The sequence below is a fragment of the Brienomyrus brachyistius genome, chromosome 10, assembly GCF_023856365.1.
Source record: "Brienomyrus brachyistius isolate T26 chromosome 10, BBRACH_0.4, whole genome shotgun sequence".
Classification (NCBI taxonomy): domain Eukaryota; kingdom Metazoa; phylum Chordata; class Actinopteri; order Osteoglossiformes; family Mormyridae; genus Brienomyrus; species Brienomyrus brachyistius.
In genome coordinates, this window is record NC_064542.1 from 24,258,113 (window position 1) to 24,277,499 (window position 19,387).

A 19,387-nucleotide genomic window follows, 5' to 3' on the forward strand; every position below is an offset into this window, starting at 1 on the left:
AAAGAAAAATTGCAAAGCTCAACACATGTACGGTGAAGAAAACAATGAGTGCAAAAGAAGGCAGAAAAAAAAAAACTATCGGCAAAAAAAATTCTCAAAAAATTGGGCAAAGAAAAAAAAACAATGCATTTACTTTTGTTTACAGTCAACACCATTTGTTTGCGTGACTATGTGGACTTCATTTTACTCCATTACATTTGAACAACCAAGTTCTTAGTCGTTAAATACTCGAAATATTGTTTTACATTTCAGTTTTTCCATTTTTATCCCCTCCATGGTTCATGTGAGACAGCTCAGCAGGGGAATAAAACAGCACTGATGTCATACAATGTTATAAAAATGTTATACAATGTCTTATTTTGAATATACCTGATCTAATTATTAAATACTTGACATATCTGTTTAGATTTCAGGTACTTTGATTTTCAATCAATTTGTGTTACTTCTAAGAGTTTTTTTAAACATGTTAAATTATGTCCAGCAGAGATGCCATTTTTGTGTTTCCCACTGGAAAAAACTTATGTGAATAAAATTCATTCTGACTTTCTGTCCCAACTTTTGAAAGTATTTTAGAGAAATTTTGATATTGAAATATATCGAATTTCAATACAGTGACCTAAAATAAAGATATTTTTCTTGCAGCCATATCAACCAGCCCTAGCAGGAAGGATACATTTAAAGCTCATTTACAAAAGCTAGCCGCTACATTCCTATGACATACATAAACCACAAACAGTACTAATTCAGATAGTCATCCTATTAACAATTACTTAAACATACATTTCATCTTAACAGAAAAGAGGGAAACGTCTGTGAAAAGTCTGTAGCACAGCTGTGAAGCAGTATCTTAATATTTGGAAAATGTTGGGTTAGGACATTATACTCATCCTTCTTTCGAAAACGTACTGCTATTAAACTTAAATTATTTGTTCAATTTGTACAAGTACCTAGGAATTTTTTGCTTTTACATTCTATACCCAGCTCTCCATTTACAGATGAGAGCAAGTGCTATGGGGTCACACAGCACAGAATCAGCTGGCATGCAGCACTCCTACAGTAGATGCATTTATAGGCCTTGCTCATGGCCCCAATCATGACATGATTAAACTGCTGGCCACAGAATTTGAACCCACGACCTTCTGGGTATGGATATGGTTCAACTTCCTGTGCTACATGTTGGAATTTCAGATTTTTTTGTTAAAAAAAAAAAAAAACATTACACACAATGACACAGCTAAGCCATTCTGCTACATCATATTTTCCATTCAGATAAAGTTTATTTGGTTTGTATGGGCAAGGCAGTTTATTTTCTTAAATGCAAAATGATCAAACCATGTTAAATAAGCATAATGCAAAATGTATTAATGTAGCATCTAATCTACCATATCTGAATCAATATCACAAATGGAAAAACTGGATGACAAAATCCACACACTACAGATGACTGAGGCAGAATTTTAATGACAAAGTATAACTCAAAAATCTCTTCATTTTTTGTAAGAGAAATCAAATACCATTTATTGCACCCCTGAAAATAAGAGTTAGATAAAATTGGTAGGTAGCTAAAATTAAGAGAAATTCAAGTGTTGAAAAAATATTATTCAGATGGTGCAGTGCTGTAACTCAGTATTAATACTCATACGGTTGTGTGTGTACTAATGACAATATATACTGTGAAAATAAGGATAAAAAAGTCAGCATTTCCAGGACTTTCATAAAAATCAACCTTGTGGATTGTGTGGTTAATAGATCTCAACAGATATTCAGAAGGGATGAGGGACACTGGTACCCACCTCAGATTTCCAGCTCAACATATTAAGTGTGTTGATCCATATTCGTTCTGTGCTTATGAAAGCTTTTTTAATAGTGAACAGGGATAAGTTAAACATACCAAAAGACTGCTTTTGCCATAATCATCCCTACCAGGTTTTGTTCATTAAACATACTGTATATACAATCAACTGTTGCTTTAACCATAAACTCGCGTCAATGAAAGGTTTTACTTAACTTAAATATAGATTATATGCAATGAATAAATGGTTGTATTATGGATGGATAAAATTGAACACAATTACATGTGGCTCTACAACTTTCATTGTGGTAAAGTGATGTGACAGCTTATGTTGCTCCACTCTGCTTCAGTAAACAATGGGCGGTGACAACCTTGAACAACAGTGGATGGCGTTAGTACAGAAACAGAGAAGCAAAATTCTGCGCTCTGCATCAGCGCGTCCGTCAAGCCGTCCTGGCTTCTCATTGGCCTCCGCTCCCCCTGTTTCCAAGAGACTTCAGCCAAATCAGGAAGGAAGTACTGCCTTCGAACTCCATATAAGGCAGCGCCCCGTTCGTGCTGCTCCTTCGTTTTAACCAATCACAGAAAACTTAACATATGCAGACGTAAACAAGCCAAAACAGCAGGACCAGAAAACACGGCCATAACTGCTGAAATGACGCATCTGAAATACTGTGGGAATGTTCAGATCTGCTCGGGATTCTCTCTCGGAAAATATGTTTAAAAAGAAAAGGAAACTTATTCACTGCGTACCAAGGATGCGCATAAAAATAAACGCGGCCGATTAAAATCCCGGGCAAGAAAGTTACAGTAGCGCCACCCAACCCCCTTTCATTAAAGATGACTGTTTCCAAGCGCATTACAGGGTGTGGCTAAAACCAAATAGTGGATATATAAGATTGAAGTCATACTGAAACACGCCAAAGTACGACAAGAAAGCGTAATATGTTGTCCTATCGAGATACCCACGTTTAACTGCAAACGAAATTAGATCCAGAGAGCGTCTTGTAGTTATTAAACTTAATTTCAAAATCGATTAACATTCTTTCTTCTTAATTTTACGTGATTCACTTATCCTCGTTTTCTTTGGATTTCATACGGGTACATTTAAGATGTAAAAAGCAGAGGGGATTTCGTACTATGAATCTCATCACAACCAGCTCGCTCTCCGATTTTATAAGGAAAGATGCCCATTCAAGTCCTTCAGAGACATTCATCTTCCTCTTTAACTGCTTAAGAAAATCATCTGGTAAACAGACTAATACTTGGTATACATGCTTCTCAGAAATGACTTAATGACTTAATGAGTGTGGTAGAACTGGAAAACTGTGCTCGGAACAGGCAAAACACAAAGCCTGCTAAAATGAAGACGTCTACACCAGCGGCAGCAGTGAGCTTAGAAAATAAAGGCTTATAGGGGAGACCTTGACCTACATCATGCACGCTATTACAATAATTGCACTTACATTTATTACGTTGCAACTGACTTAAGAGACCAAAGAACTCAAATATTTTTTGATAACTATGTATATTGCCCAAGGAAAATATATAAATTAACTTGTCTAAAAGTGGCGCCAAAAATCTTCATGTCTTACACAGATTACGGCGGAAAACGGCGTTGGCAGGCGAGCAAGATGACAAATGCGGGATAAAGTTATTGATACGCAGCAGCCGAACTCACAAAGGCATCCCCGTTAAACCCCGATTAAATGTCAAATAGCCGCTTTAAGGCCTAAACCGGTGCGCCGACGTGCTAATCCAGGCGAAGCGCCCCGCGTAGCTAAACGATCGCGAAGAGAACTAGTCGGAGCAGGAAAGGCCGGCCTCCCACTCCGGCAGAAGCTGCCTAGCAAGCTACTGAAACACCCCCGCTAACCCACACCGCGTACAGCGCAGGCAGGCTCCCGATGGCGGGCAGCGGCGGGGCGGCGGGCCGGACGCACAGGCTCGGCCGCAGCAGGCACGGTGCCCGGGCGCCCGGTGGCTCAGCCCGCCTCCTGTGTTCGCGCTCACTAAGGGCTAAATCTTCGCTCCCACCCGCAGTCACTCGCTCCACCGACGATCACTTCGAGTATTACAAGATTAAACTACGCTAGTCTCACTAGCTGTGGAAAAACTGAAATCTACCCGAAAGTAAAAAAGCCAGGAAAACACAATTGGGGGAGAGAAAAAAAAATCTCCATTTTGAAGGCTGCCCAGCAGCTGTTCTCCGGATTCTCCATCTTGGCTCGCTGTTAAAACGCGTTATTTCCTTATTTGTATGTCGACGCGTCAATCGTCGCTTTAAAGTAAATCGGCAGGAATCCAAAAAAAGCATCTTAAACATCCAGCAAAATCGACTTTGGACAGGAGGGGACTTAGGCAGCACGATCCCGTTTTCGAAAAACATCTCGTCCTTGTCCTCCATCTTGACTTGGAGTTAGTTCCAATAACTCCGCGCTGTCACGTTTGAAACATTTCCGACACCATTAGACGGATAACAAATGACTTTCCTTTCGGAATTAAAGCCTCGCCGCGCCCGCCGCTGCCCGAAACAGTCCGAATGGCGCCTTTTATCCGGGACAGCGAGAGGCTGGGGCGCCTTTACGCGCATATCGGCTTTGCCTCGTCCGCTTTCCTGACACCGAAACGCGAACCCCGACACACTGCTAGCAGCTAGCATGCTAGCAGCCAACAAAACACCAAACCAACAAACTTCCAGAACCTTCTCCGCCATTTTACAACTTACCTCGTCGTCGACGGCAGCCGCGGCGCACTCCCAGCCGTCGCGCGTTTTTGGCGGCCGACGTCCTAATTCTTCGTAGCTATTTCACAGACGAGTTTGAAAGTGGCGGTCAGAGGCCGTTTTGGACTCTCTTTACCCCGCTTGCTCCGTTCGGTTTGTTGTTTCGATGATTGAGGAGAAGGGAGAGTCGCGCTGCAGAGGCGCCACCTGGTGGTCAGAAGGAACGCGGCGTGCGCTCCGGTAACTGCCTGACATCTAGCGGAGACGATGCGCTTTCAGTTTACAGTAAAAGCTCCGTCACAGCCATGTTTGAAGCCCTGCGGCTTCCTACGTGCTTCACATTTTCACCTAGATGTACTTCTGCTACAGCAGCACGTTAGCGAATATTGCCGTGCTTGGCCTACACGCTTTCAGGCGTTCGCCCAGTATTTGGAATAAAAACATTAAATGGGACTGTGCACGTTTGGAGTTTCATATCCCATAGAATCACCCAGGTTTTTCTTTACACGCGCAGATTTGGAGATATTGTTCTCCTGTTGTGAAAATCTAAGGCAAATAATAAAGTAAAGAGTCAAAAACTGAATGAATAAATGCCTATTCCAGTGTTGCACACATTACTGATGAACCAAATTGACTGACTCAGGATGTTTATCACGTCTGTGATTTTTCTGTTATATTTTATCGCAGTCCTTTAAAATATTGTGCAGAACCAAATACTATCTTAAGTATTATGTGTGTCTCGGTTTATTTTGCCACTACGTTGTTCTTTGTCCCCCTACTATTGTTTATACTTTATTAAACTCTGCCACAACCTATTATTGCCACGCTTAAGCCTTTTGACGCAATTGATTTAAGAAGAAATACTACACAGGTCATGCAGATTTCACCACACCCACTGAACTGTCCCCCGAAGTCAAGTCAATGCATAGCTATTTGCTTGGCCTTTGTCTGCATTAACACATCTAATTATTCTTTAACATTAGTGGTTAACATTGGTTAAATCGTTGTTCTCGTAATCATGTGTCTGTTTCCGTATGTTGCGTAATCTGTCATCAGTGGTACAGGTTTGTGTTAACTTCTCTTTCTGCAGAGTAATACAAGTATTTATCTGTTAAAGTTACTTTTACATTATGCATATTCGACGTCTAAGTGCATTGAGCTCCATCAAGAGACTAATGCATTGCTTTTAACAATTTAACCACTCTCACTGGGACTTCTATTGAAGATTTTTCTATCAAGTGAAGAAGTAAGAACTGTATTAAAATACATTCTGTTGTCCAAAATATAAGTAAATATAACTTCCCAGCGGCTCAGGCAAATTAACCAGTCACAAATATTTCTCGATTAAACTTAGATTAAATAACCGGATATACAATGATTTTACTAGGTGTTTTGTCTGTTATAATCCATGCAAAACTATGAAATATTTTGGTATGATCAGCATGAAAAGATGGCTAAAATAAAAAAAATTAAGAACAACAGTAATACAATAATGACAATTTACTACGTGTCTCAGCAACAAAAAATACGAGAAATATTTGGAGATCTGACTGGCAGACTGAAAGACAGACAGATGGTGGCACTGTAGCCCCAAAAAAAAAAACACAACACGTGCCTCTTTTGGGTTATAACTCCTGTGGCCTATAGGCAAAGCTCTTCTATCTGTTGATTTCACGATTTCAGGCAAAAAGATATTCCATAGTTCCATATGTTGAACCATATTGCATTTTTGGGCATTTTGATTTTTAGCGACCATCTCTTTGGTTTTATCCGATTGGCAGAAAATCATGGTAAATGAGGCTCTTTAAAAACTTTCCACATCTATTACATTTGTCAGCTCATTGATCTATGTATATAGATCTATGAGCTATGAGCTCCCCATTGCAATCAATTTAAAATAAAATAACTAAATCCAGATTTTGTGCAAAATCCAGACACGTGGAGCACAGGGATCAAATACACAACCCTTGAACCATGAGGCTGTGGTGCAAACCTTTATCTCTCTTGATTACAATTACAGATTTGAGGGAACTTACTTTATATATGTTTAATGATCTTATAAAAAAAGGGGTTGACTGGCAGTTAAGAAAAACGTAAAGAAATTGTCTCCTGGGTGTTACAACCCAATTGCTGGAAAAGAATATGTTGCGCAGAAGAACATGAACAGATCAGTTAGGCCTGATAGCTAAACACACAGCTAAAATGGCTTCCATTACAGTCTCTTACCAGAGTAATCTTTCTCGTCATTCCCTTTGTTCCCTGATGCCATTCCCGATGTTCCTTATCCCCATGGTGCCATTTTCACTTCATTTAAAAATTGCTTGAAATAGACATGGGGGACGCTGCACCCTGACCTCCTCTTCAGCGATGCTTCACGTCTCCCCATTGCAGACTCATAGGCCTCCTTCTGTATCACACATGGTTTTAGACAGATAACCATTATGATGGTCTGACTCTGTCTATACCGTCACATCAACAGTGAAACCTTTACTGTAACTGACCACAATTCCCATACCACTGCTACAACAATCCAGTCCTGCTCATCCTTTCTGGCCAAACCTATTTACTCCACAGCTTTCTTGCAATGGAACACAAGTAAAAACATAATAAGTGAATAAAGTCAGAAAAAGAAACAACTACTACAGGGTAAATTTATATTCATATTTAATAGTTAGGAAAAAGGTCCCTGGTCAGGAACACAGAACTCTGTTCCCCCTTTATACTCCATAAGCATTTACTATACATATTAAGTACACTACCAGCAAAAATGTTAAATATACAATATAATATAAATATATATATGTGTGGTTATTTATGGTATTTTCTCTCTTTGATCCCTGGGAAGCATTTTAGAATAAAACATTGCTCATTTTCATAAAAATCAGAGGAAAACAAAAGAATTAGAAAAATTAGAGGCATAAAATGGAATTGTGTAAATTTTAGAATAATACCAATTAAAATCATACTGAAAAGCAGATTACATAAAAATAATCTTGATATAACCAGAGAATCATTCCCAGATAAGGCAAATAAAAACTGAGCTTTCACTTACCTCATGCTACTGTAACTCAATCATCTAATTTTTAAAAATCTAAATACAGCACCTCCCCTTAGAAATGGCAGTGACATTCACACAGTAATTAGCAGCAGCTGGGCAGATTACTGGGACATTTACGAGCAAGCACAATGATGCAAAGATCTCAGCTGGTCAAGTAAGGAAAAATGCGATCGTGACCAGAATGCGTTACATTTTTCACCCCCCGAAAAGACACAATGAAGAAGATCCCAGTTGGGCTGCACGGTGCAGCAGCATGATATATAGAGATTTGCATTTTCTTCGTGGCATTTAAATCATGTTACATTTTCCCCACTCATTTTACATTCACATGTAAGTATGTAGTTGCACGAACCAGAAAGCTTCATTTACACAGATTCAACAATGATGCATTGAAAGGCCAGTTTAAAGATGGATGCAGAACCCTTGATGAAGAGGCTAAGATATATACGTCTTAATTTTCTGAGTAATCACAGCACAGCAGATGGGGCACTTGCTTAAGGACTTGGAACAGTTACTGCAGGTAACCAGGTGTCCGCAGGGGGTGAAAACAACAGAAATGTCGCTGTCCATGCACACTTTGCACTGTTTTTCCCTTTGCAGCTTCCGTAACTTCTCCAGGGGATCTTCATCTGACAGAAACGACAGCAGACACACTCAACAAACAGTAGGTAGTTACTTTCAACTCGCCTTGGAAAGCACTGCTAATATCATATGCATGCTTGACTATCTAGCAAACTACAGGGAAGCAAGAGTCAAAGATCTGGCTGATTATTCATTATGCCAGCTGGATAGTTTTGTCTCTCTGGGGGAGAAACATACGTTGTTTAGGAAAATGCAAGCATTAGTGAGGAAGTGGGCTATTTATCTACAGTGTGTTTGAATATGAAGGGCTCTTTGTAGAGTGGAAGCAATGAATAAAGCTGGTGACTGAAAGGTGATAAAGACCTTATAAACATCACAATCAATATAAATACCCAATAAGATGTTTTCCCATCCCAACAGAACAAAAAGTAGTACATCTTCAACAGGTTTGCAAGAAGTGCTGATTGAAGGATATTTATACACTATATTTGTTAACTGTATTTTCCGATGAAGACGGCAGATGTGACTTACCACTGTTTGCTTGTGGCTCCTCCACAGAACCCTCAGCCGAACTTTTCAGGACATCCTCCACCAGGAGCTCCACCTTAGTGTATTCCTCGCCTGTGCTGCGCATCTTTTCCAGAATGGTGCTTTCCACCTTTTTGGGGTCCAAGCCCATCTCTACAGCCTGCTGTGCAATCTTAAACTGCATGACGTTCTGGCCTATAGGAAAATGATCACACACATTCTTTGTCGTGGGTATTAATATCTATCGTTCTACATTTAAAAAGATAATAAAATTGGAAAATGTAAGAGTTTTTCTTGGGTATTTACCTGTCTCTAGTCTGGAAAATCCATTTGCATGACTGGTATTCTGTAAAATGTTAATGACTCATGAGACATTTGTCATAAGCACATTCAATTTAAAGTTTCACATATTTATGAAGTCTCTGCCGATTGTACTGTACCACCTAAATCAGCATTTACCAGTGCAGTCCTCGGGGGCCCACTGTCGGTCCACATTTTTGCTCCGTTAGAGCTCCCTGACAGAAACTCCACATTTTTGGGCAGCTGGGAGGTAGCAAAAATGTGGACTGTCTGTGGGTCCCAGAGGACCGGACTGGGAAACATTGACCTAAATACCAAAGAAGCACTTTGGGAACGGGACTGCCACACAGCATATAGGGCTATTGTCTGAGTGCATGCAATGGCCTTCAGGATGCCAGCATTGTATTTTCTATGCACTTCCCTTTTAGACCCAGAACTCTCTATGCGTGATTGGAGAAACATGCCATTTCTGAGTAAGGTGCATGATGATGACATGGAAAGCAGAAGGTATGAGCAGACTTACCTGAGAACTTCTCCTGGTGTTCCCCAGCTGCACACTGTTCACAAACTCCTGGCCCTTCTCTGATAACAGAAAACTGCATCTGTTCATTGATAAAAAAGTAAAGTGAGGAACTGCTGAGCTTATCCGCCTTGTTTTCACAATCCTCAAATAATGTCACAATACAGGTGGTGTGGAGCTTTGGCCTTCGATCACAGTACAGTTCACGGTACAGACAGAGACTGTCGACGCCATGCGGCGGTTTTGCCGCATACCCTGGGTAGTGCTTGGCGTGCTCCTCCCAGGGGTCCTCGTCCGGCTGCCAGTTCTTTAGGCCCCCACCGCACTTGAAGCACATCACCCGGTCTGGTGGGCCTGCAGAGAGCAGGACATCAGAAACCTAAGACGCCATGCTGGCATAGCAGCATTGTTGACTGACGGTCCTGTAGACGTGGCACCTCAGTTTAGTTGTATTAAATCTGCCTCGCTATACAACACACGAGATTCTGCATCTCACTAAAGGAGCTAAACTTCGAGAATCCACCAGAGCACCACCATTCACCGCTACCCACCTGACCTGTAGAATCCCGCCCTGGCGAGCAGGATGGTATCCACGGGGTGTTGGACACCCTGGAAGCTCTGGTGGCGGCCTTCAAAGGTTTCGTTGGAGAGCCTCTGTTGCTCTTGTACCCTCTCTGGGGGATGCTGGGAAGGCACATTGCCCACATCGTGGCCCAAGATGAAGAAGCAGTTGCTGTAATACTTTTCGTGCTCGGTCCAGGGATCGTCCCCATCATCCCAGTCTGCCAGCATACCCCCGCAGCAGAAACACTGCACGCGGTCCCTCTCGCCTAGGTAGTAAAACCCCGCTTGGGCAAGCACTCGCGCCGTGACTGGGGCCGACGAGGGCCAGCCTACAAAGGAGCGAAGTCGAGCATCCTCGCTGCACATGTCGCGAACCATGGGGTACTGCGATTCATCGACCACTTCACCCCTGCGCAGGCGGAACAGCATGTCTTCAGACTCCTCATCATAGCCACCGCTGATGAGGGAGGTGGGGCAGGCGCCAGACGCCAGACGTAAACCGTGGACACAGCTAAGGAACTTGCAATCGGGTGACACCTGCTGGTGGCGGGCCACAGGCGCGTCCCCGCTGTGCCAGCCCTCCACCATCTGCTGGCAGCTGAAGCAGCGGACGCGGTCGGCCTTGCCGGTGAAGTAGAAGCCAGCACGGGCAAGCTGGTCCACCGGCACCTGGGGGATGCTGGGAAAGTGGTTAAAGGACTGCTGGCGGGTGACAAGCTCAGACCAGTCTGTGCCGTTATCCGCTTCGAGGTCGCTGTCGTACCCTCGGTCAGCCATTTTGGGGAAAGAATGAGGAATGAATACCTGTGACAGAAGAGTGGCATAGAAGGCGTCAAAATTATCAGTTTTAACATCTCTTTGTATTTACATGGTAGAAAGGCGAGTACTTATTGGTGTGCTTTTTGAAACTAATTAAAAAATAAAAAATAAAAAAAAACAGAAGACCTCTACTCTGCATAGTTGAATATACGTAGATATGGAAAACAGAATGTTAAGCAAAACAATCACATTAAAGCTGTGAAAGGGTTATATTTCACATACAGCAAGCAAAATAGTTTATTTATTGACTAAAACACATTCTAATGAGCAAAGTCTAGATCATTACACAGGAGTACTGTGCCTTTAAGGGCTACGCCAAACTGAAGTCACATGTACACCGTGCTTCCCCCACGTGATGGGCGGAGAAAGCTGCCGATCTCTGCTCCCAATGAGATGCCAGAATAGCTCAGCAGACGCAAACAATAGGCCCGCATTCTGTTAATTTCTCAGGGTAGGCACAGCTGGCACCCACCTAACAAAGCTATTCCAAGCATAGAGTTTCAGTTCCAAAGAGGAGAGACTGTTTCCTTGCATAGGATTTTCACTTCCTACCCACCCAATCCCACGTCCCTGTTTTGTATGTGAGGCAGAACGAGTTTTTCAACTCTTCAACTAAATTGTGTACATCCTGCTGTTGGCCATCAAAACAATAATTCCACCCATTGCCACCAAAAAATAATAGTTTGAGGCATGATCCTCTAAAAACTATTCCATCCATTTTCCAAACTACTTATCCTTCTGGGTCGAGGGGGGACTGGAGCCTATCCCAGAAGCTATGGGCACGAGGCAGGGAACAACCCAGGATGGGGGGCCAGCCCATCACAGAGCACACTCACACACCATTCACTCATATGGGCAATTTAGTAACTGCAATTAGCCTCAGCATGTCTGTTGACTGTGGGGGGAAACCAGAGTACCCGGACACATGTAACCCCGGCAGAGACTCGAACCCAGATCCCAGAGGTGTGAGGCAACAGTGCTAACCACTACACCACCATGCTGTCCCGCTCTACTGAAAATGTGAAACACTGAAAATGTGATTACCTCCGTCATTGTCTGGTTCTGCTCTTCTCCAAAAACCACTTGGAGAGCATTATGAAGTGGGCTGAGACTGGCTGCAACCTTCCACCCCTAGCCAAATTTCACAAATCTTTAGCATTCAACAGGGTCAAAGACTACTGTAGATCACTCCCATTCATCATTTATTTCAACAGCATCCCTTGGGAAAATGTCTTAATGCAATCAAAACTGAGAACCCACAGACTTCAGTTCCTCTTCCAATGGTGCATCTTTGAATAACCAACATCCTCTCCGGAACAGTTCCACATCTCATGCGGGGGGAACTTTGTGGAGTTTGTGAACGTCATGAGCTACGTAATATTGGAAAATTTTCTAATAATGCACTGTGACTTTTCATGATAAATCACTGCAATAAAATCCATCTATGTGATTAAAACGGCAAGGATGAAAATAATTATGATTGGTTCAGAGGGCACACACAGAGCTCATTGATTGCTTTTTTAACATATGCTAGATCCCACCATACAATTTTTCATTCTAGGAACATGTTCAGTTTTCCCAATGTTCCCAGAATGTTACCCCACTACTAGAACTGCTACAACTACAAACAATAATGCAGAAACAATTAAGGGACATGGGACAGAAGTTGGTAACACCACATTATACCTCCATGGGTTCAAGGATGGATGTCATGTTCTCAGTGTACACACACCACAAAAGCACTTCTATAAAATATTTTGTTATGAAATAATATTGTTCAAAATTAAAATTACATTAAAAGGATGTTCAGGTAATAATGCTATTGTGCTAACACTAGCAGAACCTTTGTTATAATGTAAAACATTTAAACAATGTTCCATTAATGTTACAGTAAGAACATTTTCTGCCATCTTTGAGAAGTAACATTGGCTAAAGTTCTCGTAATATTCCATGTTAGTTAGAATACTCTTGAGAAGGACAAATCATTAAAATTGCAACGCCTGCTAGTTTTGTTTTCTATGACAGAGTAAAAATATTTTAATGAAACTTAAAGACCATATGAAAGTAGGAAACTGATCTCAACCTAGTTTTCGCGACTTTTGTGATGTCAGAATTGCCTGTGCAATACAATATTGGTATTATGCGTATTGCACACTTACTGGCTTTAAAAACACACATACGTTTTAAATAAAGTGTATGTCTGTGTCCACATTCTGAAGAAACATGAGAAGATGATACAGCTCTCCGGGGTTTACCCTGCCTTGGGCTCTGTACCAGCTGGCATAACCACCACTGTGACCCAGCACGACACCAGTGGTGCATCATTGTCCATTCCACAGGGAGTAAAAAGACAAGTGTGATTATGATTTACATAAGGCTGATTTATACTAATGTTTGTTCAAACTGTAAATCACATCGCAACTGCTTCATTAATATACCTGGGTGGGGGTATGTGACAGTTCTATATAGGACATGACATGTGGAAGTGAAAATGTCGTCATTGGAAAAAATTCAAAACCAACCAAAAAACGTCACAATTGGAGGAAAGTGGGAAGTGGAAATAGGCACCATAAAAGGCTGAGCAGGCAGACAGTCTCTTCCTCAAAAGGTAATCTCAAGTTTCGCATAAGCCATTGATTCTGTATTATATTACTGTTTCTTTGTATTTACTTTTGTCTACAGCGAATTAGAAAGTGAACAGAAAATAGTCCCCCAAACCGTAAAAGTCATCTTCGGGGCTTATGACATACTTCAGCACTTCAAGATATGAGTTACACCATTGATACACCAACTTGAAGGATCTACTGCAGTCATTAAAGTCAGGAAACAAATTTCTAACCTATACTGATATGTATACCAAGCTCTAGGCCTGAAAGCCAAATTACAACAGAAACACAAAGTCAAGGTCCACTAACTAGGGGGATCGATCTCAGCCTGGATTAAACTGTTGTTGACCACTGCTCTAGGCAAAAAGGAAAATGCATACATCACAGGTGAAATCACAGTCCTGACATGCTGCAATTACTGTGTAAAACTTGTTGCTGATCCAACATATCAACTTAAACTTACCTAATATATTTCAATGCATCACATAATAATTAATTCAGGAATACAACTGCAAAGTGGTTTCTGTGGGTTGATCAGACAAATGTCAGGTTTCTAATCTGTACTCTTAACCAAGAAGTTACGTCCTTTAATAATCTCCTCTTGGTCAATCACATTCCATTCAATTGTAGCAGTCAACTATCATCACAAAACACATACATCTGACTGTCATGCGTCAGTCCAACAATGTTCAACTAAGAGAGCCAAGCGAATTTTAGTAAGTTATTTCAGCAATGCAGTCTATTCCATTATGACTGAGTATGACCAGTATATTGTTCCCTGCCTCGTGCCCGTTGCTTCGGGGATAGGCTCCAGACCCCCGCGACCCAGTAGAATAAGCGGTTTGGAAAATGGATGGATGGATGGATGGATGACCAGCATATTACGAAGAAGGCTTCCAAGTACTTGATGTTTCCTGTGATATATAAAATATATGGTGCAACCTTACGATATCATTACATATACAGTACAAAAAACAACAAAAAAACACCAGAGACGACAGACAATTGATCTTTACCTACATAGATTTCGATGGGACCTCGGTCTAAAGCAATCGGTAAACACACAACGTCGCCAAGCGACAACGCCTTTATGCGTTAACACTTGGGAATTGTGAAATGTTACCCATAATAGGAAACATAGTGTGATCAAATACCTAATCGGCCAGTCTAGCATTTCACGCATTACCGGGCTCATACTTTTGCATAATGTTGCGACTTGGGCACAAAATGACGTATTAAATGTTAGTAACAATTAGGTTCTATACCACATTTGACAGTATGCGATGTAACTATACGACGTGCTTGTACAGAAAGAACAGCAGAAACCAACTTAGAAATACATTTAACAGTAAATGAGACTGAACTTAGACAACCCTTCATCAACCTGCTAAGAACATTTCACGATGATTTAAAGAAGTAAACAATTCCTCGGAATCTAAATAATTTAAGCGTATATAAATACTACTTTATCTTATGCTGTTCGATAAGCTACACATGTCACACTCTCCGTTTGCCTTACCGTAGAAATGCCTTCCTAAAATGTATCCTGAACAGCAGGGACCGACCTCTTCTTTGCTAGTTACGTAAAGGTTAAAGAGCCGGATGTGACGATGGATTCGGAGGGGGAGGGATTTACAATAACAGTGGTGGGATATCGGCGAATGCGGGGAATTTGGAAAATTTCGTCGGTCTAAATTACTTGGTTTTATATGCATTGGAGGAATAAAAAATTCTAGAAGAGTATAATTGCCACTGCCATCTAAATAATTAAAACTTTAAATTGTGTGAGTAAATGGTGTGTGAGTTTGACTTGCAACGATTTGGCAGCCCATCCTGGGTTGTCCCCTGCCTTACGTCCATTGCCTCCGACCCTGAATGCTGTTTCAGAAAACTGATGGATGGGTCAAATGAAATTTGAACATACCTGAATTTTATGAACCCTTCACATTTTTCTCCCATGTCACACAGAAGTTGGATCAAAGCGTGACCACATTATAACGGCGTATTAATACATTACATGTGCGAAAAAGATATTATTAAATGAGTTTATGTTAATCAAGGGTGATTTTAGGATTTAACTCCTGGGGGGGGGTCCCCCCACGAGTAAATTTACCGAGGGGGAGTCCCCCAAGATAAAGGCTTCCTGAGCGAAGGGGAGGTCCCGCACGAAAAGAAAAATACCGAGCGGGGGCTACGAAACATACAGGAAAATTCGGTACAGTTCACCAAATGATTTTATAAAAAATATTTGGGGCGGGGTGAGGCGAAAATATCAAAAATCTATGACATTATTTTATGTTGAGTGTCACTGCGGCAGGGTTGCCAACTCTCACGCATCTGGAGTGACGCTCACGGTTTCTGACTGGACAAATACCACAAATGTATATTATTCCATTAAAAACCTAATATTAGCTACACCAAAAGCATTGGGGCAGTTTTATACCATACAGACTATTTACAAGGTAATAAAACTGTTACATACATGTGAATGCATATGTGTACAGACTCGTTTCCAATTGAAAAGCTCACGCCTGTCCGCTGACCAAAGCTGGGAACCCTGCTGTGGGCTCATCTCCAGGCTGGGGGGTGAGGATTCCACCCTTAAACATAACCACGTGTGCTCTGTGGAGATCAAAAGGACCAACAGTAATTAAATAATTACAAAAAAATACCCCAATGTATAAATTTATATGTGTATAAACGTAGATGGAGGTCGCGAGTTGCTTTCACTATGAAAAATGACCGCCACCCGGGCCTGGAATGACAAAAAGGGAGAATTTCCGAGGTGGTGGGGGGGGCGCTTACCTGTCCTGCCTTTCAGAAACAAAATCTGAGGCGGTTGGATATAAAACAATTGTACAAATTAAGATTCTACTACAACAAGTTTTCTCACGCGCGCTTCCACACGCAAACAGAACACGGCTGCTGCGTTTAGAAAAAGGCGCCAATGCGTGGCACGCGCCTAACCGTCAGCACTCGTAAAAAAACCGAATTGGGATTATAAAACGTAAAATGTGGCATTATTTATCATAGTTCCCTCAGAACGAAGACAGAATGGGCTGGTCTTTGGCATTAATCTCCCATTCCGTGCCTGCCACTACCAATTATTGTAACATGGTCTCCATACAGAGGCTTTTAAAAGACCAATAAGGTACTGGAATTAGTGGAACGAAGTTTCAAATTCACATTTGAAACATTCGATCGCTTGCTGACTGAACCTTGCTTGCTTGCTGAGAATTATACGTGCTTTTGCTCAGTTCCACGAGAATAGCAGGGGACAAACAATGGGTGCGTTAACTGATAACGAACAATCTTAGCAAATAACGAACAAAATATCAAAAACAGGTATAAAAAAAACAACGAAGTCTTTATTATCCGATATTTAACGGACGAACAAACGTAGTTCGTTGTCTCCTTCCCAGCGCCCATGTGAGAAAAGCAAAGCCGGTCCATAACATAAACACTGATCCCACATATTTTATTTTTGCAATATGTTACACTGTGTCTCAGTAGGCTTCTCAGTTAAAAAATAACTTTGTCACTTACGCACTTGAAACGATTCTTTCAATAACGAACACAAAACAGCTCACGTTACTCACACTACAATGGGGAAAACAACAATATCAAACTGACCTGATACACGTAGTTGGTAATCATAACCGTAGGAAACATCATATAGACCAGCAAATTGACTACTTGGACAGTACTGTCTGCCATTTCTGGATAGCTGCCATCGTCATTGCTGGCAGTAAAGAGTAATTCACCTTTGCAGGATGTGACAGTCTACGGCCCATCAAGATCAGGCTGCTCCTCTCTGCTGTCCTCAGATCATGCAGGACTAAAAGACCACTGGGATGAACACTTCAGCAAGATGTTTAACAGACTCTACAGCACTCAGCCAGGTCCCTCAACAACCAGTCTGAAAATATCTTGACACATCCCCCTCTAGCAATGAGATTAAGAAAGCCATCCTCCAGACCAACTCAGGCAATGCATCGGGTAAAGACGGCATATCTGCTGAGATATACAAAGCAGTGGGTCCCCATGCCCTCAAGGCCTTTCACAATGTATTGCAGAGCATCTGGGAGGAGAAAAAAATGCCAGACAACTTCCATGACACCCAGATTATTTCACTTTACAAAAACAAGGGTAGCAAATCAGACTGGGGGAACTACAGGGGCATCTCACTCCTCTCAATCGCTGGCAAGATTCTCGCTCCAATCATCCTCATCTGATTCATCACTGTGTCTGAGGACATTCTTCCAGAGACACAGTACGGCTACAGCTCAGGCTGAAGCCCCGTGGAAAAGATCTATGCTTTGAGGCAGCTGCAAGAAGAGTGCATTGAACATAACATGACTCTATACTCTGTATTTATTCACCTGACGAAAGCCTTCAGTACTGTCAACAGGAAGGATCTTTGAACAGTCCTCAAATGCATTGGATGGCCCCAGAAATTCCTGAAAATCATCCAGCTTCTCAGTGAAGGCATGACAAATCCCTTTGAGTTCAGCAGTGGAGTGCAGCATGCATGCTCATGCATGCTGTTTCGCAGTGCTTAAGAGATATGGGTGCATATTCGATATCGTCTTGATGGTTCCCTCTTTGACCTTTGTCGCCTCACCACCAGAACAAAGTGCCATCACTACCTTCTTCAGGAAGCCCTCTTCGTCGATGACTGCGCACTTGTGGCCCACAAAGTGTCCGACCTACAGCTTACGCTAGACTGCCTCTCTGAGGTATGAAAGCTGTTCGGCCTGACAATCAGCCTCAGCAAAACTAAGGTGCTCCCCCAACCTGTGCCTAACATCAGTCCTCCAGCACCAAACATCACCATAGATGGCATTCAGCTTTCAAATATTCAGTCATTCAAATATCTGAAAAGGACCAACTCCTTGGGTCCTTGGACTATGAAATCAACACTTGCATCTGCAAAGCAAGTCAGGTGCTTGGGACACTTTGGAACAGAGTTCGCTGTTGACAAAGCTGAAGGCGTACAAGGTGGTGGTCCTCCCAACTCTCCTTTATGGCTGAGTCATGGACTCTGTATTGCAGACATATCAAGAATCTAGAAAACATTTGCATGTGTGTGCTTCAATCCATACTGCTACAGCGTGCCGAGTCAAACAGCATAAAATCCGTATTCATCAAAGCTCAGCTTCAATGGGGGGGGGGGCATGTCAAGACTCAGTCAAGGATAACCTCCACTGGTGCAAGATCCAACCAAAGTGGTTGGAAAAGTATGCCAGGGACAGACCATGCCAATGAACCACAATCCAACAAGCCACCACCCACTTCGAGGACAACCAGTGCTGAAAACTCATCACAGCCAGGATAAAGCATCACAGTGCAGTACCAGCAGAGATCACAACCACCGACTTCCAGTGCCCCTACTCTTCCGGATTATGTGCTTCAGGGCTGCAAAACCACCTCAGAGCACACAGATTAATTGAGCTATAACACGTCATCTCCAGATCCTAAAGATAACCATGATTTGTCAAAGGTGCAGATTCATCCAAAACCAGACTAACCACTGTATGTGTGACATCATTGACATTTGTACTAAACAGAAGATCACATTACCGTATTAATACATTTTAGGGAGTTTCTACCATTTAGGTGACATGTCATAATAATTCTCTCCGCCACAGTCAAAGAGGGTGGCTGAATCACAAAGGTGATTCAAAAATGGTCGGAGGAGGACTTATTCAATGGGCATACAGACGCACGATGAACATAAACTCTGTGAGCAATAATCAAGTCTAGTGCATGATTGTGCACAAGCTTTGATCCTGTTATGTGCTGATTACATCCAGGAAAGACAAGAAACTTTTGCTAAAGGCACCAGTCTCTATGTCCACATGTATAACGAAATCTTCAAATATGATAATAC

The 19,387-nt window shown here is 41.9% G+C and overlaps 2 protein-coding genes across 4 annotated transcripts in view; both read right to left on the minus strand.

Moving 5' to 3' along the window:
• stag2b (stromal antigen 2b) overlaps window positions 1-4,722 on the minus strand; it is a 34,088-nt gene extending 29,366 nt beyond the window's left edge. The window contains exon 1 of the mRNA XM_049027374.1: window positions 4,521-4,722. The gene's annotated coding sequence lies outside the window, so the exon portion shown is untranslated. The remainder of the gene's footprint in view (window positions 1-4,520) is intronic.
• Window positions 4,723-7,164: 2,442 nt separating this feature from the next.
• Window positions 7,165-16,433, minus strand: LOC125750149 (X-linked inhibitor of apoptosis). 3 transcript variants are annotated; one of them, XM_049027557.1, is made up of 8 exons: window positions 16,300-16,433; window positions 15,977-16,116; window positions 10,057-10,873; window positions 9,760-9,859; window positions 9,509-9,587; window positions 8,992-9,031; window positions 8,689-8,880; window positions 7,165-8,204 (listed from the first exon to the last, which is right to left on the minus strand). In XM_049027557.1, exons 2-8 carry the CDS (start codon window positions 16,064-16,066, stop codon window positions 8,011-8,013), a joined length of 1,512 nt encoding a protein of 503 aa, XP_048883514.1. In that variant the 5' UTR covers window positions 16,067-16,116; window positions 16,300-16,433; the 3' UTR covers window positions 7,165-8,010. The 3 variants fall into 3 exon arrangements, with proteins under 3 accessions (XP_048883514.1, XP_048883516.1, XP_048883515.1); XM_049027559.1 differs by lacking the exons at window positions 15,977-16,116; window positions 16,300-16,433 and adding exons at window positions 11,361-14,408; window positions 15,014-15,086; XM_049027558.1 differs by lacking the exons at window positions 15,977-16,116; window positions 16,300-16,433 and adding an exon at window positions 15,014-15,129.
• Between the last annotated feature and the right edge of the window lie 2,954 nt (window positions 16,434-19,387).